The sequence below is a fragment of the Heteronotia binoei genome, chromosome 2 (assembly GCF_032191835.1).
Source record: "Heteronotia binoei isolate CCM8104 ecotype False Entrance Well chromosome 2, APGP_CSIRO_Hbin_v1, whole genome shotgun sequence".
Classification (NCBI taxonomy): domain Eukaryota; kingdom Metazoa; phylum Chordata; class Lepidosauria; order Squamata; family Gekkonidae; genus Heteronotia; species Heteronotia binoei.
In genome coordinates, this window is record NC_083224.1 from 22,953,778 (window position 1) to 22,979,510 (window position 25,733).

Consider the following 25,733-nt stretch of genomic DNA (forward strand, 5'->3'; position numbering starts at 1 on the left):
TGGACATGTTCAGCTTTAACCATTTTCAATATTCATTTCAAGTCTTTGCTGTTTTCTGCTGATAATGTAGTGTCATATGTGTACCTAAAATTGTTCATGTTCCAATTTTCCCTCCACCTTCATCTGAAACTAATCCAGTTTCCCTTATATGTTCTGCACACAGACTGAAGACACAGGGAGAGAAAATGCAGATTTTAGCACCTTTGCCAATGGGAAGCCATTCTGCTGCAACATCATGGGAGAGGGGGAGAAATAAAGCTATTGGGTTGAGGAATAGTTTTTCGGTGGGTGACATGCAAGAGCAGGTGTTCAGTTGGAGGCTAGGATAAAACAAGAGCCTTGAGCCACTTTAAGTTTTTGAAGCATTGTTTTATTTTCTAGGCACCTGTACCCTGCTTCTCTCCCCAAATAGGGAACCAAAGAAATGTACAAGTATCGTTTTCATCATCTGTGGTTTTGTCCTCACAACAACTGTGCTGAGTACATCAGGCTGAGAGTGACTGGCCCAAAGTCACCCAGCAACTTCTATGGGACTCTCAGTTGTTTATTCCCATGCTCGAACCTCAGCACCATGGGGTACATGTGTGTATTCATGGAAGGCCAGGTCTCTAAGTAGGAATGAACTGCAAGGAAAGGAGTGGAAGCCGATCTGAATTTGGGGGAGAGTGGATTGGTGTGGATGAATCACAACAGAGGTGGTGGGAGAAAAGGACTGATTTAAGAGGCAAGGTCATTGACAGATAGCTGATGAATCTGTAGTGTTCATGATTTTTGTGGGGGATCGAATTACTGTTGAGGGCAGTGGCTCCAGTTCTTTGGAGGCTGTTTACTCTATGTGTACATATTAGGGTAATTCACTCTAAATAGGGAAGAATACATGACTTTTCTGTGTGAGTGTTCTTAGATGCTGTTGAACATAAGAATGTTGACTGAATTTCTATTCAAAAGATTTTTGCCCTCTGTGGATTCCTTCATGCTGCTGAAGATGGATACTCTGACTGAATCTCTTCCTTCACTCTAAACATTCAAAAGGCTTCTCCCCTGTATGGGTTCTTAGATGTCTGTGAAGATTGCTACTATGACTGAATCTTTTCCCACACTTTGAGCACTCAAAAGGCTTCTCTCCTGTGTGGGTTCTTTGATGACTTCGAAGACTGCCACTCTGACTGAATGTCTTCCCACATTCTGAGCATTCAAAAGGCTTCTCCCCTGTGTGGGTTCTTCGATGACTTTGAAGAATGCCAATCCGACTGAATCTCTTCCCGCACTCTGAGCATTCAAAAGGCTTCTCCCCTGTATGAATTCTTAGATGTTTTTGAAGACTGCTACTGTCACTGAATCTCTTCCCACACTCTGAGCATTCAAAAGGCTTCTCCGCTATGTGGGTTCTTAAATGACGCTGAAGAGTGCCATTCCAACTGAATCTCTTCCCACACTCTGAGCATTCAAAAGGCTTCTCCCCTGTGTGGATACTTTGATGGTGATGAAGAGTGCTTCTGCGACTGAACCTCTTCCCACACTCTGAGCATTCAAAAGGCTTCTCCGCTATGTGGGTTCTTAAATGACGCTGAAGAGTGCCATTCCAACTGAATCTCTTCTCACACTCTGAGCATTCAAAAGGCTTCTCCCCTGTGTGGGTTCTTAAATGACGCTGAAGAGTGCCATTCCGACTGAATCTCTTCCCACACTCTGAGCATTCAAAAGGCTTCTCCCCTGTGTGGATACTTTGATGGTGATGAAGAGTGCTTCTGAGACTGAACCTCTTCCCACACTCTGAGCATTCAAAAGGCTTCTCCCCTGTGTGGATACTTTGATGGTGATGAAGAGTGGTTCTGTGACTGAACCTCTTCCCACACTCTGAGCATTCAAAAGGCTTCTCCCCTGTGTGGGTTCTTTGATGCTGTTGAAGATAGCCACTCCAACTGAATCTCTTCCCACACTCTGAGCATTCAAAAGGCTTCTCCCCTGTGTGGATACTTTGATGGTGATGAAGAGTGCTTCTGTGACTGAACCGCTTCCCACACTCTGAGCATTCAAAAGGCTTCTCCCCTGTATGGATTCCCTGATACTTTTGAAGATTGCTTCTTTCATTTAATCTCTTTCCACTCTCTGAGCACTCAAAAGGCTTTTCCCCTGTATGAGTTCTTACATGCTGTTGAAGAGTGCTTTTGTCACTGAATTTCTTCCCACACTCTGAGCACTTCAAAGGTTTCCCCTCTCTGTGGATCCTTTGGTGTACTAGGAATTGTGATTTGTATCTGAAGTACTTTCCACACTGAAAGCATTGATGTGTATTCAGTATACTCTTCTTTGAAAAATGTATATTATCTTTTTTTCCATCCAGGAACATCTTTTCACTCTCTGGAAAGATGAAAGGCTTCTCTCCTGAATGAAATCTTTGGTGTTGAAGAAGGTCCGATTTCTCTGAGAAGCTCCTAACCGAGTCTGAGCAGCTAGAAGATTTCTCTCCTCTGTGTGTTCTTAAATGTCTAAGGAACTCTGCTCTGCCAGTCATGGCCTTTCCACACTCTAGGCATTCATGGGTCTTCTTTCCACTGTGGATTCTGAAATGGACATTATATTGGGTTTGATCTGAGAAGTTCATTCCACACTCCAAGCACTTGTATGTTTCCTCCAACATGGGTATTACTTCTTGGAAATCCCCCCCTTGGCAAAGAATGGATTTATCCCTCTTCTTCACCCTGCGACTGACTTTCTGCCTCTTCAGCATGCCTTGAATCCTGACGTTTCTCCTCACATCTTCCTTCTTGACTTCATCAAGCAATAGATGATGCAGTTCCTCATCCTCCTCATTCCTCTGATCATCCCCTGCTGGAATTAAGAGAGAGAAATCTTGTTAGTATCCACACAAGGAGGTTCAGTTGGCTCCTGAAGTTCCACCCATGCTCCAAATAGTTCAATGCCTTCCTCCTGGTGTAAAATTAAGTGTAAAAGAAGATACACTTTGAAAATACATTAAGCCTCCTGCATCAGAGACCCTTGGTTGGGACTCTGGCCATTAATATTGACTCCTCATCTCTGTGATTTCTCTGAGGGCTGTTTTATGATTGAAGCTCTTTTTGTACTCTACAATTTCTCTCCTGAGCAAATAAGCATTTATGTTCATTCTCTGACTGAAGTTCTTTGACAACACCACACTTTCATTTCCCTTTCCCCTGCAATTCTCTGGTTCACTCAGAGGCATTCATTTCTTCTTTTGTTGACTGACCTTTCTTCATGGTCTAGGGCAGTGGTGGTGAACCTATGGCATGCGTGCCAGAGGCAGCATTCAGAGCCCTCTCTGTGGGCATGCGCGCTCCCTCACCTCCCCCCTCCCCGTGCACGAGCCTTGGCTCTCCCCCATGGTCCCTCGCCACCACCCCTGCCTTCCCTCCCTCCCCGGAACTGCAATGCATCCATGCTCCGTGACCCCACCTCCTCAGAGGTGCCTCCAGCCATGCTGCACTGGACCCTACCAGCTTTGATGCTGCCGGTGCGCCTTCTAACTCTTTGAAGCCCGTGTGGGAGAAGGCTCCGTTCCCCCTCACTTCTAGCTTCAAAGAGTTATAAGGTGCGCCGGCTGCATTGAAGCCAGTAGTGTCCAGCTTCAGCGCAGTGTGCCTCTGGGGAGGAGGGAGGGCCATGGAGTGCAGCTGCATTGCAGCTCCAGGGAGGGAGGAAGGCGAGGGGTAGTGGTGGGGGGAGCGCCACGGGGGGGGGCAAGCCTTGTGTGCAGGGGGAGGGGCCAAGGAGCCCGCACAGTTAGTAAGACTTGATTTAAATCATAGTTTTCAACATAAAAACTCATTTTTGCAGGTATTTATTTGATTCCATTTTTATCCCGCCCTCCCCACCGAAGCGAGCTCAGGACAGCTTACATGGTCATGCTTATGCATGAATATAAAACATATAATGAACATAAAACCATAAAACAGTTAAAAACACAGAAATGTTAACATTGATGCTATGATCTTAATTTCAAAGTTTATATTCTCTGTAGGCAGATCTTAGAAGGTCCTTTCTGCTGCTGCTACAGGGCAGCTTGCAAGAAGTGGTCCAGCTGTTTCCTGAAAACTGAAGTGGCCCACAGTCTAATTTGCAAATGCCTGGTGGAAGAGTGCCATCTTACAGGCCCTACGGAACTGTATGAGCTCTCGCAGGGCCCTAACTTCTTCTGGCAACTCATTCCACCAGCGTGGGACCACTACAGAGAAGACCCTGGCTCTAGTTGTCATGAGCCTGGCATCCTTAGGGCTGGAGATTGAAAGCAGATTTTGCGACTGAGACTGAAGTGCTCTCTGGGAAACGTGTGGGGAAAGGCGGTCCCTAAGGTATGCAGGTCCCTGGCCATATAGGGCTTTAAAGGTAAGAACCAGCACCTTGAAACGAACCCTGTATGCAATAGGCAACCAGTACAGTGCTTTCAGCCCAGGTTGAATGTGCTCCCATAAGGGAAGACCTAATAGCAACCTGGCTGCTGCATTCTGCACTAGCTGAAGCTTCCAGGTTTGAGACAAGATTGCCCCATGTAAAGGGCATTGCAGTAATCCAATCTTGAGGTGACCGTAGTATGGATCACTGTTGCTAAGTCGTCGTTGTGTTCGAGGTAGGGGACCAGCTGACTTATTAGCCGAAGATAATAAAACCTTAATATTCACAATTAGATGAAGATTTCATTTTTAGAATAACAACAGTTCTTATTAGTTTTACAGTTATATAAAAATATTGATTTTTAATACTATTAGAAACACATTATAGATAGGTAATTATGAAATTATTGTGAGGTGAATTTTCTCCAGTTTAATAGATTAATCATTCATATTTGGACAACTTTTCTGCTGTGCTTATTGGAAGAAGAAAAATAATCATTACCTTAATAATAATAATTTAAATCATTTTATTCTACTAAAACAATAACATTATAGCATATGTTTGCTTAAGCATCCATGTTTGTTAACTGATGTGGTTAAACAATATATATATAAAGAGCACAATCCTAAGGGGGGGAGCAGAAAGTCCTTTGGGAGTAAACAATCCGCTATGCAGACGCAAGAAGCATTTGTGCCGACATAGAGCTGACGCCGCCACAGTGGAGGGAAGTTATGTGTGCCTGAGGGCTGAGCCCGAGCGTTGGCGGAAGTGAGTTGGAATGCAGCGCTCAGGTGCAGGAGGGGGTAGAGTTGGGGACGCGGCCAGGCTTAGGCAGCTCCCTGAGCAGTTTGGGCCATGACACGCCCGAGGGGCACAACGTTACGTCTGCAAAAACAGTGGCGTGTCTCATAGGCACTCATTGAAACCAAAACCAAATGTCAGCTCACAAACCCCTTAGAGAGCGGTGTGATTGCCTTACCAATCCCCTTGCGCCTCGGGCTGACGAGCTCCCTCCCCAGCACCCAATCGCGGTCCCCCCCTCCTAGAAATACTTCTGCTCTGGCCTCGCACAACTCAGTTGTTAGGAACAGCTTCGCATGGCGGGAAGATATGCTGGCGAGCTCCCTACCATATGGACTTAAGAGTGAGGGACAGGCAGGCACACTGGTGATGGGTTTTTCACTGTGTGATTGCTTTGACAGTATCTTTGACTTGCGAGGGGGAGAACGAGGTCTCTCCCCTGGGGCTAAGTGCTCTTGTTTCCAGGTCTCCACAGGTTCCGGGCTCCCAGAGGCTCTGCATGTGAGGACTGTCGCCCATGGCTGGGTACGTTTCACTGTGCACCTCCACTGTCCTCCCCCTCCCCTCTCTCAACCACACGGTGTGCAAGCATCTTTGGAACTTGAACCAGGCAGTGGGCTCCGACGGGGCAGTTGCTGACCCCGCTGCTGCCTGCTCTTTTCCCTTGGTCTGCCCTCTGCCATGTTCCCAACCCCTGGCAGGGCACAGGGAGGCAGCTGCCTTGATGTGGGGAGGTGTGTCAGAGACTGTCCCTTTAAGAGAGCGCCCGGCTGGAATACAGCCTGCTCCTCCAGCTGACACCCCTGCAGGTGCTCTTGATCTCTTGTCTCCGTTTTGCAGGTGGGAATCCAACACAGAGGCTCCCGTGTGTGTTGCTCCACCTCCCTCCACTCCCTAAGCTGTTTCTGCCCGCTGCTCTTAATGGAGCCCCGCCCACGGCGAGACTGCCCAGCACACCATGGAAACTATTGCACTGTTCCAGAAAAATAAAGTCTGAGCTGTGCCCTCTGTTGTCTCTCCTACTTGGCATCTGATGCACGTTCCCTGGGCAAACCCCGCCCCGTCAGTGGCCTCTCCGAGGGAATGCCTGAGAGGGCGGGCAGACTTGGTTCTTGGGGAGAGAGCGGGCTATTAGCCGCCCCGCTGCTCCCACATGGCTGGACGGGGGAGGGGGGATGCTGCCCCTCAGCTGCTCGGGCTGACGGCCTACCAGACCCCACAGGGCTGTTGTGCAAAGGGCACAAAGGGGGGAGCGATGAAGTGGATGCATGCCCAGTAGCTTGCACTCTGAGTTCTGTGGCCCCCAGGGGAGGTATTCCTTGCACATAGTAGATGGCAGCAGCAGGGCAACCCCTGGGGCGGGCCTCCGGGTGGTGGTGGGGAGTGTCTTCTGGACTTGGTGGTCTGCCTGCTCCCAGATACACGTTCCAGTCACTGTTTAGAGTAGCGAACTCCTGCACTTTATGGTTCTTGTTTGTTTGTGCATGCCCATCTGTCTACCATTGGCAGAGTCGCTGACAGCAAAAGGGTGTGAGCGGACTCACGGCCTCTCAGGTGCAGGCTTTCCACCCCCTCTTCCGGTCACATGCAATGGGCTGGCCAATCCCATGGTCCCATGCGAACCTGTGCCTCCCCCACCCATGCCTCGGCAGTGAGCCAATGGCATGCGCATGGGCGGAATCACCATGGCGACAAGATCTCTCTCGCTCGTTGGCCCACGCTCCCTCTCTGTTCGTGGTGTAACTTCTGCCCTTTAGAAGCCAACTGCATCCGCCTAAGCTAGTTTTGCACTTCAGTGCAGCTACACAGCGGTTCTCTGGATTGGGCTGCCCAAAATTTAAACTGTTAGCCCAGCTTACACATGAAAAACTTAAATACTGTCCTCTTTAGATCACTTGTCATCTTCATCTTCTTCTTTGTTCATAATCTGGAAAAGAAAAACAAGCTTTCCTGCTTTGTTGGGTCCCGAATGATTTCTCAATTTAGAATGAATGAGTTCAAAGGAAGAGAATATTCTTTCTATGCCTGCAGAAGAAGCTACTGCTGTTAAAAGTGAAATCATTATTTGAATAGTCTCTAAATCCAACTGCTAAAGTGACTTCCACCAGTTCACTGGTGTGGCTTTCTTTCAAACATCTTCAGCAAACATATATTTCTTGAATGGTTCCCCCTTATCTCTGAAGTTTATTAAAGTTGGCATTACAGATGGACGATTGCTGAATACCCATGTCATAGCTAACTCCTCTTCATCAGCACTTAAGTTTTGACCCTGGTACTGGATATTGATATTTGCCAGAAAATGAGCTGGAGACAGTGCTTGTCCCATTCGGTTTTTTAAGGTTTGTAATTAAATTCTGTCAATGTGTAGTTCTGTTTTTAAGTGCTCACTCAGTTCCTTCCAAATTTCAACAGCATCAGCAATAAAACAGCTATTTTTCTGTATTTTGTTTAAAGCTTCAGAAATGGGTTTCAGGATGCTCAGCATATGTTCAACATTTCTCTTAAACCCAATGTTGAGGATTTTGGCCGTGACAGTGCCATCTATTTTATCTCGATTTTGTTCACAAATTGTCATCAGAATAGGCCAGTTCTTGATAAACTGCTCAAAACAGGCCACCACAGAGTTCCATCTAATGTCTTGTGGGGGCGTTAGCTTGGTTCCACCCATTCTTTTCAGAGCTGCTGCAGCAAAATGATTGTTACAGAAGTATTTAGCAATATCAACATTAGTCTTTATTTCTGGAACACTGAAGTCTTTGGCTAGGAAGTGCAGCAAATGAGCACTGTAACCATATGTTATTGGCTTTGTATTCCCTTCCTGCTCTTCTAAATTTCTTCTCACCTTGGATACATTTGCAGCATTGTCTGTGACCAAAATGTGTACTAGACATTTGAATTTTTGTTCACATGTTATTATAGCTTTCGCTGCCACTTCTTGTAAGTATTCCACTGTGTGTGCATTTCCTGACGTATCAATTCTTTGTGCAAGGAAGACTTTCCCTTCTTCTGTTGTTATACAAGCACATACAACTGATCATTGTGGACATTACTCCACCCATCAAGACTTAGGTTAGCAATTTTATCCTCCAGAGCTGTTGCACATTGTTCCATTTCTCTATCATACACTTTATCCAGCAGTTTCCCTGCAACATCTGCTCTGCTGGGTGGACTGTATCCTGGTCTCAGTGATTGAACCATATTAATGAAGTGTGGGTTCTCAGTCAGACGGAAAGAAGTTTGTTGCATAAATACACTGGGCAGTTTTTTCATCAATTAACTCTTTTTCTAATCTGCTGGTTTTTATCAAAAACTTATCTATGGTGGTTCTAGGAGGGAAGGGTTTCTTCTTTCTTTTAGGTGATATACTGCGGGTGTCTAATGATGGTGTATATGGTGCAACTGAAACACTATCCTGGATAGATAGATAACTCTGAAACTGTAGAACAGGAGGATGGTGATCTTGAAGGTGGATAGTTTCCAGCACCTTTAGTGTTGATGATGAATTCCCCTAAACAAACAAACAAAAATCAATGCTGTTATTTTATTATTTATACAATTTCTGCTTATTGTATTCATTGCCATGCAGCACTGCCCAAAAAGGAATATTTGCTTTTCTTCATAACTGTATCAAAATGACAGTAACATGCAGCAATAACAAGAAATATAATTTTTGTCAAACTTGACAATTCAAGGCACTCTTTAAGAAATACAATTAAATAAAAATGTTCACCAACCTGAAGATCCTGCCTGTTCAAACATGTTTCTGTTGTCATCTTCATCCTAGCACTTCTCATGATGTTGCCTCATTCGGGCCACCAGGCCTTGCATTTCTTTGCTGCAGTGTTTGCATTTTGCACGCATGCCTGCCTTACCAATAGGTAGAGGAACTACATCAAAATATTCCCAAACTGGGTCTCTTTTACGGTCTGCTGCCATTATCGGTTTTCTCCTCCAGGGAAAGAATGTGATAAGCCTCGGGTTATACACACAAAAGCTCCAAAGTCTTGTGGAATATTCTGTTCAAAAAGTTTCACTTTCATTTTTACTGCTTGCCCCTCCCTCCTCACACTTAAATTTCTTCTTGTGCAGATCTATTCCACTCCAAGCAATCTTTTTCTATTCATTTAACTTTTTGAAACTTAACACTTAAGGGGTTGAGTCTGTGTACCTAGGTTTGCAGAACAATGAGATTAAGGTCTTTTTCTCAACTCTGTTCATTTTATAACATTTTTTGCTGTGCAGAAGAGGCATGTGATTTCTGCAGGCACAAATTACAGTTTTGAGAACTGCAAAACCAAGCATCTGTGTAATGTGATAATATCTTGTAGACAGAGAAACTGCCCAGTCGTTTTACAGAAACCTCTGGAAGAGCATGACATTGTGAATGGATTAATAGAATTTATTACCAAAAAATTTGCATTAATATACAGCCTTATGCTTCAGAACTAAAAACTAATCCTTATTTCATGATAGAATAACCTTTGGATGATAATATAATTTCCTCAAAAAGCATTTTATTTAAAAAATCCGATTTAAATTAAAAAAAATCCGATTCAAATAAAAAAATTCGATATAAATAAAAAAATCTGATTTAAATTTAAAAAAATGATTTTTTTTTTGTAAATCATTGATTTTTATCCACACTGGGTTCAGTCAGCACCTATGCAAGAAGCCCAGCTACCAGTCAGGCACTCCTTACTCTTGGGTCTGCATTTCCTTTATAGGATCTTCTTTCCTTCCAAACTGAATCACTGGTCACACCTTATTCCTACCAGCCCCTCCTGCAGAGATGTTTTTATATTCTGTCGATCCTTCCTCTCTGAAAACTTTCTGTATGTATTTTAAGGTGAAAAGGGAAAGAATGATTCCATCACTGCTGTCAGCTTGTGTTCAAATTGATATTAACCAGAATGCCTAAATTGTTGTGTTGCTTACTAACCCTGTGAACTGTAACTATAATTTAGCTGGAAGAGCAGGAGAAGTGGGGGGGGGGGGGGAAGAGGAGCTTGGCGCCAAGAGCTGTAAAAGCGTTTGAAGTGCAAACTACGGGGCCAGCTCTCAGCCATGCGAGGCCGCCGGTGGGGGAGAGAGAACGGACGCAGCTAGCTATGCAAGATATCAGGGTGCGAACCTCGCACCTCTTAGAAGTAGAATGCAACGGTATTGTGAGAATGATCTAAACCCCCTAGCTTTGATCCTGGGCCATAAAGGCCAAGCTAGTTTGTGTGTACCTTATCACTTTCAAAGAACTCTCGTAGCAGTAACATGTATGTATCCAATAAATGAAACTATTTTCAAATGAAAAAGAGTCTGTCCATTGTTGGAGCATCCATGAACCCTACGCTGACAACTGCTCCCATTTGACTTGCCAGCAGCTCTTTGGACTCTCTGCTCTTGATGATTAAATACAACAAACTGCACTAACAGTTTCCTTCTAGTTGTGAAGAGAGCCAGGAGGTGGTGGTTTTCAGCCTCCCCCAAAATACACATTTTCTGTGTATCTAACCAGGATCTAACTCAGGGAATCCCATAATTCAGAGGAGGACCTCCATGGTTTTTGGAAGAGGTGCTATTTGTTACGGGGACAGGTAATGACCAATAAGAAAACATACCCTGTAGTGTAGCGCCACCTTTCTGAAGGTCAGAAGCACTGCAACCACTCAACAGCCATAGCCGAGCTAGACCCCAGAAGGACCTTTTGAGCCTCCAGATTCCAGGTCCAGAAGGCCTCTCTCTATCTCCTTACCCAGCAGCCATAGGAATTCTACCAAAGAAAAAGATCCCATGGGTATTCCTTGCCCATTCCCTTGACATAACTGTGAAAGATACCCACCTGCAGCCATTTCATTTGGAAAAGAAATAGTCTCTTGAGATTTTTTAGAAAAATTCTGCAGCCATTCTTCAGATGCAAGACTTCTGTCTATCTCCATTATAGGGTCTTTTTCATTCCTAGCTTCTTTGGTGGGGGAGGGACAGAGAGAGAGCACAACCATTCTTCTATGAGGAATGAAAGAAATCCAAGAGGACATTTTCTTCTGGAAGGATGGAACCATGGTCAAGATCAAAGCCCACAAGGCTAACCACTCAAAGGGGGATGGATCTTTTCCAGATTACAGTCAGAGTGGACGGCCATAATGCCATCTGGAGAAGGGGATGTTGTAAAGCTGACATCTGAGGAATTAGGGTCTGGCTTTTTCCAGAGACCTTCTGAGGGCCTCAGGACAAAACAACTACTCTGGCATGGGTGATGGCCACAACAGTGGCCTCAATTACCCCTAGATCAGTGGGGTGGTTTGTATCACTCTACCTGGCCATGCTGAACATCACTTTCATGGCCACCCCAGCTGTTTGATGCACTGAGTGGCAGCCAATTAGCTGCATTGGCTTCGAAACAGATATTGCTGTTGATTTATGCATCTCAATGGCAGCAATTCACACCTTTGACACCTATGAAAGATCCTTACCCAGAAAAACCACACTCTCATAGTTCTCCTGCATGACTTCCCTGTAGAGAGATTTCTGACCTGGATCCAGCAGGCCCCACTCTGCCATGGCGAAATACACGGCCACCTCCTCAAAGGAAAATGGAGACTGAAAGAAAAAGCAGATTCCCTCATCAGCTCAGGCAGAGACCTGACATTCTCAATGGGGGTATTTTGTGAGGAGATAGAACTCGGTATCTGTAACAGCAGCATCGTTCAGAACCTCTCTTCTTCAGACTTTCGAAAGCCAACTGCTAGAATGGCATCAAAATAAAGTTATTCAAACTACCATGAGAGCTTGTGCTTTCTCTTAATAATGCAACTTATTCATAGTGAACGATATATATGTATTACAGAAACTGGACATTCAAGACAACGTTTTCATATGATACAAAAATCTTCCATCTGCCTGAAAAGTGATAACTTCACAAGTTTAGTGTCCTTCAAGGGTTGCATACAAAGTTACAACATCCAAAATATGCAGTTAACGGATACTAAGTCCCTGAATCAGAAATTCAAGTCTAAAGTTCACAAATTCTCAAGTTCACACAAGATTTCTGGATAATTGTCTCATTCCAGTATTCCTTCTTCAGTAAACCACATGAAATGAAGCAGGCTAAGACCAGGAATATTCTGCCAAGATTCTGTGCCATACGAAAAGTTATTGAGGAAGAGACACCATCTATATTTTTCCAGATGATTTAAGCAGTGTATTTTCCCCTGTGGTGTAGATGAAAGATTTTTGGACTATATGAAAATGTTTTGAAAGTCCAGTTGCTGTATTATATATATTATTTAGTGTGAATAAGCTGTATTACTAAGAATAACTTGCATTATTAAGAGAAAACACAGGCACTCATGGTAGATTGGATAACTTTGTTTTGATGCCATTCCAGCAGTTGGCTATTCATTTGCATGTCTTCCTCAGATAGCAGGAGCAAAAGCATCCCTGAGAAAGGAGTAAAGGCCGTGACTATTCCCCATTCATTTCCTCCCCTACCTGGACCAGAGGTGGAGCTGCTGTTTCCAGTTCTCTGCAAAGAAAATGGTTCAACAAACTGTCTTCACTGCCTGTAAAGGAGACAAAATTGGAAGGAAGGATTTTAACTTCATATTTCTATGTTCTTTGCTTGTCTGAATTCTGCTTATGCATCTCCATTCCAGGATTCTGAAACTTTGTCTTCTTTACACTCCAGGAAATTTGACATAACTTTTAGTCAACTGGAGTCTGGAATAGCAGGAGAAAAGAAGTTGACATGAAATCACATCGCAATCACATCTAGCCCGAAACCCATGTGATTTTAGCACATCAGCTAACACTCTGGGGAACTGCCAGTGTGTTTCTAGAATGTCTGTTGATGCTCTGAGTTCACACCCAGGTATTTGGCCAAACAAGACATGAAAATGACACCACGTCCACCCTGTGCTCCACCTTCAGACTCCATATAGACTCCAGGCCATGGACTGGCATCCTTAATCTAGTATCCCCTTTCTGACAGTGGCCCCCCAGATGCCCTGGAAAAGCCTTTAAGTGGAGTCACAGAGCCCAAATTACTGGCCTGTGCCAATGGGTCTTCTGAGATTTACTGTCCCAGAATATGGTGAGTGGGTGTGTGTGTTTAAAGCGCTATCAAGTGACAGCTGACTTATGGGAACTCCAGTTCTTCGAGGCAAGAGACATTCAGAGGCAGTATGTCATTGCCTGCCTCTGCACAGCAACCCTGAATTTCTTTGGTGGTCTTCCAATCCAAAAAATAATCAGCGCTGATCATTCTTAGCTTCTGAGACCTGATGACCTTGGTTTTTCTGGGCCATGCTGGTCAGTAGAACGTGGAGGTTCCATTGATTCACCTTGGCTAATAGTTGCACCCAGATTTGTCCTCCTTTTCTTTTTTGAGCCACCTTGAGTCCTTCTAATGGAAAGAAGGTGAGATGTGCATATTTCCATGGATGTAAATATGAATGGAATTGCTCTCCAAGAATCTGTATACTTCCCCTTAAAGCAGAGTGGCCATCACAACATCCTAGGGCACTTTCCCCTAGAACACCATTCTATGTATTTCCCTTATCTCCAGTCCTGAAGCTTCTGTTCAACAACTTCACTATGTGTCCCAATCCCCTCTGGGCAGAAGGTCCCCTTACCACTTGACAGGGCCTCGCGGGCATGCTCCTGGGCCTGCGCCCTCTGACCTTCCTCTGACGGAGCTCCTTCTGCCTCAGAGAAATTTCCTTCCACCTTCATGGATTCTCCCCACATCTGAAACAACAGCAAGGGAGAGGGGTAAGAGGAATGGAACAAGGGGGAGAGATGGATCCTGATCCACTCCCAGACTCCTCATCCCTGACTCCACCATCAGAGGTGCTATAACCACAGGGGCAAGAACCATTTGGGTTTTCTTCCCAGCTTAGTGGACTATTTAGAGGTAGAAATATCTAGGAAAAGATAGGAGCAATACATTGAAGCATTATTTTAAAAAGAGATGAAAGGTGGACAGATTCCTTTCAAGAAGAATCTTTTGATCAACAAGGAAGTTTTAGAAAATAAAGCTGCACTGAGAACAACTGGGAGAAACAAATCACCAGGCGTAGATGGGATATCAAGGGAGGTATTCCAAGCCACAGAAAAAGAGTCCATCAAAATCTTAACAAGTTCCGGCCAATCAAGATTCCTTGGAAAAACTACAGAGTATCGTCACAGCTGGATTTAAGCAGAACCAAGAAGCTCTAGATGGACTGAAAACAGACTTGATGTACCAGATTAAAAAAACTAATGAACAGTTGGCAGAATTCCAAAAGCAGTTGTTGGCCAACACACAACAAGTTCATGGTTTAACTGCCAAAGTCGAGAGAATGGAAGATCGAAACAAACAAACTAGTAATATGGTTAGAGAAAACCAAATAGAATTGACGGAGCTAGAAGATCGGGTGATGAGACTCGAAATGGAGAAAGCTGCAACTATTCTTCGTTTTCAAAATTTACCAGAAGAGAAAGAGGAAGACTTAATCAGTAAAATTACAGACATTTTAATAGTTGATGATGAAGAGTTACTGGAAGAAGGCCCGAGGGACATTCTCTGGGCCAAAAGAGTGTCTTCAAGCTACATAAGGAAATTCAAACTTCCTAGGGAGGTGCAAGTAAAGTTCGCTCGCCCAGAAACCACGGAAAGGGTCCTGCGAAAAGCAAGAGAATGTGAAATAGATTGGAAGGGAACCAAGATCAAAATATTGAAAGAGATACCCTGGAGCGTGCGGCAGCGGAGATTTAAATTCAAGAAATTGTCTACTTGGTTAGTTAAGCATGAAATCCAGTTCAGATGGCTTATTCCGCAAGGCCTCTTTTTCACATTTCAAGCGAAGAGATACAATATCACTACTGAGGCAAAGATGGAAGAATTCTGGAAAGAATGTGTGAAGCGAAAAGGATCCGAATCAGGAGACGAACAAGAGGTTGAAGGTGCCAAGAAATCTACCGATGAGGAGTCTCCCAAAAAGAAATCCGAGAAAGTCAAAACTAGACTTCAGAGTAAGAAAGATTCAGCTAAGATACCTGATAGTATTGATTTAACAAAATGAACTCAAAGCTGGGAATCAAAATACTTTCTCTGAATATCAACGGCTTAAATGAACCTGGAAAGAGGAAGAGAAACTTTCAACAATTGAAAAAATCTGGTGCGCAAATGATTTGTCTGCAAGAAACCCATATTAGGAGGGAAAACGTGAAGTATTTGGAGAACAAGAAATTGGGTACTTTATATTCATCGTGCGATCCTCTTAAAAAGAAGAAAGGGGTAGCTATTTTTGTATCCCATCATATCAAGTCAAACTGCCTATATTCGGATGAACAAGGAAGAATTATTGTTGTTGAGCTGGAAATAAATGGCCTCAAAACAATTCTTTGGAACATTTATGCTCCCAATGAAAATCAAGAGAAATTTTATCAAGATCTGTATCTCAAACTCAGAGAATTCAACTCAGATAGGTACTGTATTGTTGGGGACTATAATGCAATATTTGATAATAAAATGGACAAAAAATATGACGATCCTCAAAAAAAGAAGAAAAATCGAAACATTTTACCCAACTCCTTTTTGAAAATGGCTGAAGAATTAAATTTAGTGGATGCCTGGAGAACAAAAAACCCGACTACAACGGACTTTACTTTTTATTCACATGCACATAAATCCTGGTCAAGAATAGATATGTCATGGGTGTCCTTAAGTATGATATTGTCTCTCAATCAAGTGGATATTCTCCCTCGGTCATACGCAGATCATAGTCCAATTGTGTTGACATTACAGGAACAGACAAGGAATCCTAGATGGTTTTTAAACTTGCAAATTTTAAAAGAGACTCAATTTTTGGAAGCGGCCAAAAAAAGAGATTCAGGAATTTTTTAACCTTAACCAGGAAAAAGACACGAAGATTCCAGTTATTTGGGATGCATTCAAGGCCTTCTTTAGGGGAGTTGCCATTAGATACTCAACGAAGAGGAAGAGAGAACAAAGAAAAGCCTATATCGAACTTATAACAAAATTGAAGCATCTTGAGAATCAACAGAAAACTGGGAACCCTAAGGAGGTGAAGGCCAGAATTACTTTTACCCAACATCAAATAAATACTCTTTTGGCAGAAGAAATTGAAAAAAAATTGAAGTGGGCAAGACAAAACTACTTTGAAAACGCTAATAAAGTGAGCAGATGGTTGGCTTACAGGCTGAGGAAGGAAAAGGAGAAGAAGATTATTAAAATGTTGAAAACTGAAACTAAGGAGGAGGTGTACCAAAATTCGCAAGGATATTATCCAAAGGATATTATGAAGGATATTATCCAAAATTTCTACCGGAACCTTTATAAAAAGCAGAAGATTGATCAGCCAAAACAAGAAGAATATATAAAGGGGGTAGAAGTGAAACAATTAACAAAGGAACAACAAGCAAGTTTGGAGGACCCTATCTCAATACAGGAAATTGTTGATGTAATCAGAAACCAAAAAAGTAACAAGACTCCAGGTCCGGACAGACTCCCGATCGAGTTTTTCAGAGCCTTTGAAGACTTATTATTGCTGCCCTTTAAGAGGGTAGTTGAGAATGTTTATAGTACAGGTGAGATTCCGGACTCTTGGAAAGAAGCTTTAATCACACTTATCCACAAAGAAGGCACCGACTCATCAGAAATTAAAAATTATAGACCAATCTCACTTTTTTTGTTGTTGTTGTTGATTTTAATTTTATTTTATTTACACAATAACATTAATATACCAACTTCATCAACTTATTTTCAGCCTTAATTTATACATAATATTTTTATAAATAAGGTTGACTAAACTTCCCTGAGGAGGATATCTGAGGCTTCTATCTCAACCTGAATGGGAAAAAATATTTAGTTATAAATCGTTACATAAATAGGTATCCATTCTATGCAAATAAAACAACCAGTGAACTCATTGCTACAATAAATCATTTTTAAATGTTGTCCATATTGATACCTTCTTTCTTCTGATACCATTCATAAAACTTTCCCCAGTTTCTAATAGCTTCATCTTTAGGCTCTCCTTTTAACATATTTGAGAGTACATCCATTTCGGCAGCATCCAAAACTTTTTCCGTGACTTCACTCAAGTCTGGGCCGCTCTCTTGGCGCCAGTGTTTAGCATACACTATCCTCGCCGCGGTTATAATATAAAACGTCATATATTCATCTACTTGTGGCACTGTGTTCTTAATAAATGATAATAACATCACTTCTGGTTCAAAGATTAAGTCTCTAACTAATATTTCTTTTAACATACAGTGTACCTTTTTCCAGAAAGTTCTAGCCACTTTACAGTTCCACCACATATGATAAAAGGAACCAATATCTACTTTGCATTTCCAACATATAGGTGACATTGATTGGTTAAATTTAGCTAACTGCACAGGCGTGAGATACCATCTGTGGAATAATTTAAAAAAATTTTCCCTGTAATTGATTGGCTTGATTATTTTATAATTCCTTTTCCAAAAATTAGACCATTGTTCTAAACTGATATTACGTTGTAGATTTTGGGACCATTTCACCATGGAGTTTTTGACCACTTCATCCTCTAATTTAATTTGCAAGATGTAATTGTAAACTTTCTTAATTATGTTCTCCTCTTCTATTAATAAAAGTTTATCAAAATCGAAATTTGTTTTTGTAAATCCTTTCACCTTGTCTAAATTATATTTTGCTGTTATTTGATTTCTGGTCCACCAGTCCATACTTATCCCCCTAGAGTCAAGATCTTCTTTTCCTCTCAGGTTATCTTTTTCGTCCAAAATATCTTGATATCTAATTATCTTTTTCGGGTTAAACAATTGAGGTAAAATTGAAGCCTCTTCGGGGGATATCCATCTTGGTGTTTTAACATAAATCAATCTTTTAATTTTTAGCCAAACCTCATAAATAGTTTTACGAATCAAATGATTTTTGAAATATTTCTGCCCTTTTTGCACATACCACAAATTAGCATGCCACCCCGAGACCAATCTCACTTTTGAACAGTGACTATAAGATCTATGCAGCAATATTAGCAAATCGTTTGAAGAAAGTAATTGCTAGTTTAATCCATGAAGATCAAACCGGTTTTGTTCCAGGACGATTAATGAACCAGAATGTGAGGCTACTTCTGAATGTGATTGAATACTACAGGGATCACCCAGATAAAGAATTTGCTGCTATTCTGGTAGATGCTGAAAAAGCCTTCGACAACATCAATTGGAACTTCATTAAGACGACACTGGCTGCGACTGGCTGTGGTGAAAGGTACTGCAGAATGGTTGAAGCGGTTTACTCGAAGCAAATAGCAAAGGTGAGCTTCAATGGAGTAATGTCTGATTCAATAGAGATAGAGCAAGGTACTAGATAGGGGTGTCCGCTTTCCCCTTTACTTTTTATTTTGACGTTGGAACCGCTGATCAAGAAGATTAGAGAGGATATCCAAATTCAAGGGACTAGAATAAATAATATAGAATTCAAGACTTTGGCGTTTGCAGATGACTTAGTATTTATTTTGGAGCAACCCACTTCCTCGATAGTCCTCCTGAAGCAAAGACTAAGAGAATTTGGTGAAGTATCCGGATTTAAATTGAACGTCTCCAAGACCAAAATCTTAACCAAAAACATGGAGAAAACTCAGATTGAACTATTAGAGCAACTTTCAGGATTCAAGTACGAAAAAAAGATAAAGTACCTGGGAATTCATGTTACGAGTGACTTAAAGACTTTATATAGAGACAATTATGAAAAAATACTGAAAGAAATCAGTAAGGACTTAACCAATTGGAAAGACATCCAAATCTCGCTCCTAGGTAGAATTGCTACAATAAAAATGAACATCCTCCCGAGAATTCTGTTTTTGTTCCAAACAATTCCAATCATCTTACCCAAACCTTTTTTCCAGCAACTCAATTCTATGGTCACGACGTTTATTTGGCAAGGCAAGAAGGCTAGAATAAAATTGAAAGTGCTACAAGACACTAAACTCAGAGGAGGACTAGCTCTCCCAGACTGGAATCTGTATTATAAAGCCTGCTGTATCGCATGGTTGAGAGCCTGGTGTAAACTAGACAACAAGAGACTATTGACTATTGAAGGTGCCGGCCTGGGAGAAGGCTGGCACAATTATATGTGGTATCATACCCCTATAAAAACCGGTCGTTTTCTCAGACATGAAATAAGAAGATCTTTGTACAAGACGTGGAATGAAATTAAAGTACAGTATACCTATACCCCCAAGTGGTTATCCCCGATTGAAGCTTTGACTCACCCAAATTTATACAACTGGGACAACCCACAAGATTATGCCTACCTATTAAATGACCAAAATGATCTGATTGAGGAAGAACTTTCTAAATTAAGTTGGTGGCTTCAGTGTCAACTTAAATCAAGACTTCGAAAAGACAAGGAAAAGGGCTTTACAAAAACTCCAATTGAACTAGATCTTATTTTAGAGTCTAAACAGAAGATAATCTCTAAAGTGTACGATTGGCTACTGCAAACCAAGATGCAGGATGAAGTCGTAAAAGAAGCATGGATCCGTTGGTTGAAGGACTTTGGCTATAACATAGATCTGGAAGAATGGGAAAAACTATGGAAACAGAACTTAAAATTAATGAAACCAGCAGATTTTAAAGAAAACTTATATAAAATGGTATATAGATGGTACCTTACACCAGACAGGTTGGCCAAAATTTATCCTACATACTCCAACAAATGTTGGAAGTGTCGAGAAGCTAAAGGGTCATTGTTTCATATATGGTGGCAATGTAAAGATGCCAAAAAATACTGGACACAAGTTAATATTTGGACCCAAAAGATCTTAAAAATACAAATTAACCATGTGCCGGAGCTGTACCTTTTAAATATTTGTAGACAAAGCCTGCCTATGACCAAACTGAAACTGTTATTGTACATAGTTACTACTGCCAGAATACTATATGCTAAGTACTGGAAGAAGGACAGAATCCCCAATAGAGATGAACTTATTAGTAAGCTGTTGGATGCCGCAGAATCTGATTTAATGTCCACAAGATTAAGAAATGGTAACTTGCAAAAATGTCAGGAGGAATGGGACCCCATTTATAAATGGGTCAAAAGTAAAGGCTTTGGTTTGGAGTAACTATGATTCTTTTTTGCTCTTTAATCCTCTCCGCCTCCCAGTGTAAGACTGGGTATTTGTTTTAGATGTTAGACTATGAATGTATAGTGTAGTGTATTGAGGTGTGTAGTATGTAGTTTGTATGTGGTATCGTTTGTATGATTGTACTTGTATTTATGTTATGTGTTTGTTTTATGTTTCTTTTGTTATGTGCAATCTTCTCTTAATAAAACTTTTTTCATTCAAAATCTTAACAAGAAGCTAACAAAGACGGAGACATCAAAGACTGTAGCAACTATAAGATCACTGCATTAATTCCTCATCCAAGTCAGGTGATGCTCAACATTTTACAACAAGGCCTGTGGTCATATAATGAAAGAGAAATGCCAGATGTTCCACGTAGATTCACAGAAGGAAGAGGCACTTGAGATCATACTGCAAATTCACGTTGGTTAGTGAAGTGAAGGAGAGCATTTCAGAAGAAAACCAGCTTGTGATTCATAGCTTACATTCATGCTTTTGACTGCTGGGATCAAGAAAAGGATGGTTGGTTTGAAAAGAAATGAGTGTGTCACAACATCTGATTGTATTGATACACAATCCATATCCTGGGCAAGAGGTTACTGTTAGAATATGTAGAAATAGAATGACTTCCAATTGGTGCCAGAGTAGGACGCATTTTATCTCCCTGTCTCTTCAATCTATATGCAGAACATATCATGAGGAAAGCTGGATTACACTGAGATGAAGGTGGTGGGAAAGAATGTAAACAATCTGAGATATGCAGATGACATCATATTACTGGCAGACAGTACTGAAGACTTGAAATCATTATTAATGAAGGCTAGAGAAGAAAACGCTAAAGGAAGATTACAGCTGAATACCATAAAAACAAAAATAATGACTAGTGGAGAAGCACAGAAATTAAATGCTGTTGATGAAGAAACTGAAATTGTTCAAGATTGTCTGTTCTTTGGCTCTAACGTCAATGTAATGAAACTTGAAATATGCTGCATCCCACCCAACAAAAAAGGAAAAAATGCTGTTTGTTACCTTCATTCTTGAAGGGAAATGAATGGGGCATCAAAAAGGAATCTGTTATTTTCACCATAATCAGAAAAGATTCTCTGACACACTTATCTCCTATTTGGACATATTTATTGCTACAATCCTTGTTGCCCCTTAACTGGATCCATATAACTGTTGACCCTGTACACTTGGCTTGCTGTTCCTGTTTTGTCTCAAAATGTCTTCATCGTGTTATACAGTAATTTGCTTTTCAGTCAGTTTGAATGGTTTTCTTCCATTGCATTGTATCCGAAGACGTATGTTTGCACAGGAAAAGTCATACCTTGAATAAAACTTCGTTGGACTTAAAGGTGCCACTGGACTCTAACATTATCAGTCAAGACAGAGACTGCAAACAAGAAACCAGGAGACTGAGACTGGGAAGGGCAGCCAGGAAGTAGGTAGAAAAGATACCTCAGTGTAAGGATGTGTCACTGGTGACTAAGATCAAGTTAATTCATACCTCAGTACTATGTCTGGGTGTGAAAGTTGGACAAGGAAGAAAGCTGGGAGGAAGAAAGTTGATTCTTTGTGGTGTTGAAGGAGGGTGTTTCTTTAGATATCATGGGCCACCAAAAAGACAAATAAGTGTGTTTTAGATCAAATCAAGTCTCAACTCTCCCTGGAAACGAAAATGACTCAAATGAAGCTATCATATTTTAGTGACATTATGAGGAGTCATTGGAAAAGAAAAAAGTTGAAAGGAGCAGGAAAAGAGAAGACCAAACATGTGAAGCATGGACTCAGTCAAGGAAGCCACAGCCCTTAATATGCAAGACCCAAAGTAGGCTGTTAACAAGAGGTTGTTCATGGAGTTGCCATAAGGTGGAAGCAGTGTGATAGTAGCTAACACACAAACACAGAAATAGCTGGCAGGAAGCCTTAGGATAAGGTCATAGCTTGAATGGAGTGACTAAAAGCCCCTCACCTGCTGTGCCTGCCTTTTCTCCTCTGCCTGACTCAGGAGGAAACCTTCAGCCAGGGCCACTGCCTGGGAACTGGTCTCTGGCCTACATCCTCTCACCCAGCCCTGCACTTCCTGGGGCAGGATGGCCAGGAACTGCTCCAGGATCACCAGGTCCACCATCTCCTTCTTGGTGCGCCTCTCTGGCTCCAGCCAGTCCTTACAAAGTCCATGGAGCCGGCTGCAAACCTCTCGGGGCCCATCAGCCTCCTGGTAACAGAATTGCCGGAAGCATCGGCTGCGTACATCTGTGGTCACAGTGTCCTTAAACAAGATCTCTGGCACGGCTCTTCCCCAGAATTCAGCACCACTTCCTACTTGGATGGGATGGGGACCTTTCCTTGATGCCTTGCTAGTTCCAGGGCCCTCTGGATCCTTCTCTTCCATCTCCTTCCCCTTTCTCTTGGGTTCCCTCTGACTCTGGAGAGACACTCTTATTCTCTTGGCTGTGAAGAGGGAGAGGGAAAGATATCAGAAAGGCAGGAAGAAAAAGAGAACGGAGTTACATCACTGATCCTGGTGAAGAGACACCTAAGGATTACCCCAGTGGATCAGAAAGAGCATCCTTGTTGTAGTTTGTGGATGAGGATTAATGTCCATGTGCTATATGACATATCAAGTTTATAAAGATATGCTTGTTTGATCCTTCAAGCAACATATACACCAATATCTGCCTTTTTAAAATATGTTGTGGATGTTATGGGCTTGGCTTCCAATTTCTGGTGGGTACATCTGAAGGTAAACTGGAGCCCAGGACAAAGGCATTGGTAAGGGCTTCACCATTAGATGGCAGACTATAATTAATGTAGATTCAGGTGGATAGCCATGTTGTCTGAAGCGGCAGAACAACATTTGAGTCCAGTGGCACCCTGAAGACCAAAAAGGAATAAGCTTTCATGTGCAAGTATGACTACTTTAATCTATTTCCATGGAAGGCACCACATTAAGCCGCATGCAATGGGACTCCATCAGCCTTACAAAGAAATTGGCACAGACTGATATTCCTTTCTTACACAATCAAAACCCTGGACTATTCTGAAGAAGTGTGCTTGCACAGAAAAGCTTATACTTTGAATAAGATTTTGTCTTAAAAATGCCACTGGATGTTCTATAATTAATGCAAATAAACAACATCTCCCCCCCCCCCCCAAAAAAAAAACCCTGCAGATGCGGGGAGTAGAAGCTCAAATATGCAGTATTTGGAGCAGCAAATCAGCACGAATGACTCCTCCCATGTAATCACCCCTGGAACTTCTCATTGGGCCTCCCTCTGCCCGCCATGGCTCAGAATGTATTTTGGTTTACAAAAGTCAGATCCCGCTTTTTTAGCCCCTGCAAGGGAAACCACGGAGGGTATTTGTTCAATATCCTGCTCCCTCTCCCCGGAATAGGGCTCGAGGTGACAGACAACATATAAGATGAACCTGATAAAACAGTACAAAAGATACAAGAAACTTTAAAAATATAAAACTATTAGCAATCTCTCGAATAAACTCAGTCCACTCTCCAGCAGGGCAGGATGCAGAAATGCTGCTGGTCTAGGGGCTCCCTCCATCCTCACTCCCCACCCCCCGCTGCCTGGTGGGTCCCGATTCCTCGGAGGCCGCCCGGCAAGCCCTACAGACCCCCTCCCCGCGGCAAGCACCTCCGGACCCCCCCCCCCCCTCCGGGGCTAACATAGGGAAACCCCCACAGAGAAGAACTTCACCTTTGGAAAGGCTTTAAACGCTCCCCTCCCTCGAACACGTTGCGAGAGCCGGATTCCTCTCTGCAGAGACCGCAAGGACTGACTAGGGAGGGGGCCTTCCCGACTCTGGAGCCCCCGCCTTTTCCCCTCTCCACCCCCTCCCTTGCTCGGCCTCTCTAGCAAGCAGCTCGCCTCTTTTAACCCTTTCACAGCTGCAGAAAAAGCTCCCTCCCCTCCCCGGAAAGATCCCGCTCCCCGGGGGACTAGGCTAAATTCAGTCCGCCTGCATTCAGCGACGCCCTACAATGCAAACTCAATGGGGCTGCTCGGGAGTCGCTCTGCATAGGGCCTCGCTCCCGGGGCGGGGGGGAGGGTGGAGATGGACCCCGGGCTGGATCAGCCTGCAGTCTCAGGCAAAGGCGGCTGAGCAAGTGGCTCCCCCTACTCCCTCCCTCGCCTGGCCTGGATCCTTCCTCCTCCACCGAGTAACGGCTGGGAAACTCCATGGGAGGAGGGGTCTAGACCTGCACTGGAGAATCCATACAATTCATTGTTCCACCAGAGAATTGGCCCTCCTGGGTCAGGCCAAGGGGGGTTCATCTGGTCCAGCATCCTGGACTTCCAGGGAGTCTGGCTAAAATGCCATCAGCTAACAAACTGAACCCTCCTTTCCCAGCTTTCCTGGTTGCTTCCCCTGCCTGCCGCGGCCGCAATTCAGAGGTCTTCCACATACGACCCCGGAAGGAGGTCCCGGTTAACTATTTGCAGTTGGATGCCCTTGAATTCTTGAATTTTGGAAGAGGGCCAAAAAGTTTTCTTTGCCCACTTCTCTCCACATCATGCATAATTTGATAAACTTCCATCATGTCCCCACTTAGAACAGAATTGGAATCCAGTAGCACCTTTAAGACCAGCAAAGTTTTATTCAGAATGTAAGCGTTCGTGTGCATGCACATTTGTCAGATGATGAAATGGGGTACAGTGAGCAGAGCTACATATAGCTGGTGGGCAGTGGTTAAGCATTCAAAATAGTACAATGTTAGAATCCAATGACAAAACAGTGAAATTGACAAATTGAAAGAATCATGTTTGGTCTTGATAGCATCAGTTGTGTGGGAAAACAATAAAGGCAAAACACATGTCAGAGTTGGAGAAGGATGTTGACAGTCCATCATCACAAAGTAATAAATGTAAAGTCTGTTAATTGCTTTATTTCTCCTCAAGCATGAGAACATCAGATTACATCTTTTTCTTAGGGGTGTTTCTGTTCATCTAATTTACTTTTTAACATGTAGCATAGTTTTATAAACATGATTCCAGTTTGCCAATGCAAAAAAAGAATATATTAGAATACAGTGGAAGATGGGTTTAGCATATGTAGAGATAAACCAATATCCCTTATTCCAGTATGTCAGTACAAAAAATATTCTGATACACTATTCTAAAAAAGAAATACATTGGAATACATTGGATGTATAGTTCTACTTGGTGAGAATGGGTCTAGCATATGTAGAAGTAGAAATTGGATTTATACCCCGTCCACTCCGAATCTCAGAGCAGCTCACAATCTCCTTTATCTTCCTTCCCCACAACAGACACCTTGTGAGGTGGGTGGGGCTGAGAGGACTCTAACAGCAGCTGCCCTTCAAGGACAACCTCTGCCAGAGCTATGGCTGATGCAAGGCCATTCCAGCAGGTGCAAGTGGAGGAGCTGGGAATCAAACCCGGTTCTCCCAGATAAGAG

At 42.8% G+C, this 25,733-nt stretch overlaps 1 protein-coding gene across 7 annotated transcripts in view; it reads right to left on the reverse strand.

The window, feature by feature from the left end:
• Positions 1 to 348: 348 nt before the first annotated feature.
• LOC132566037 (oocyte zinc finger protein XlCOF6-like) overlaps positions 349 to 25,733 on the reverse strand; it is a 191,691-nt gene continuing 166,306 nt past the window's right edge. For 5 of the 7 annotated variants that reach the window (XM_060230700.1, XM_060230699.1, XM_060230698.1 and 2 more), the window contains one exon: positions 349 to 2,832. In XM_060230700.1, the coding sequence (XP_060086683.1) occupies positions 1,013 to 2,832 (1,820 nt within the window). In that variant the 3' untranslated portion in view covers positions 349 to 1,012. Of the gene's footprint in view, positions 2,833 to 11,636; positions 11,764 to 12,654; positions 12,726 to 13,796; positions 13,912 to 22,266; positions 22,826 to 24,010; positions 24,168 to 25,733 lie in introns of those variants that run through there. The other 2 variants (XM_060230695.1, XM_060230696.1) reach the window with 2 other exon arrangements.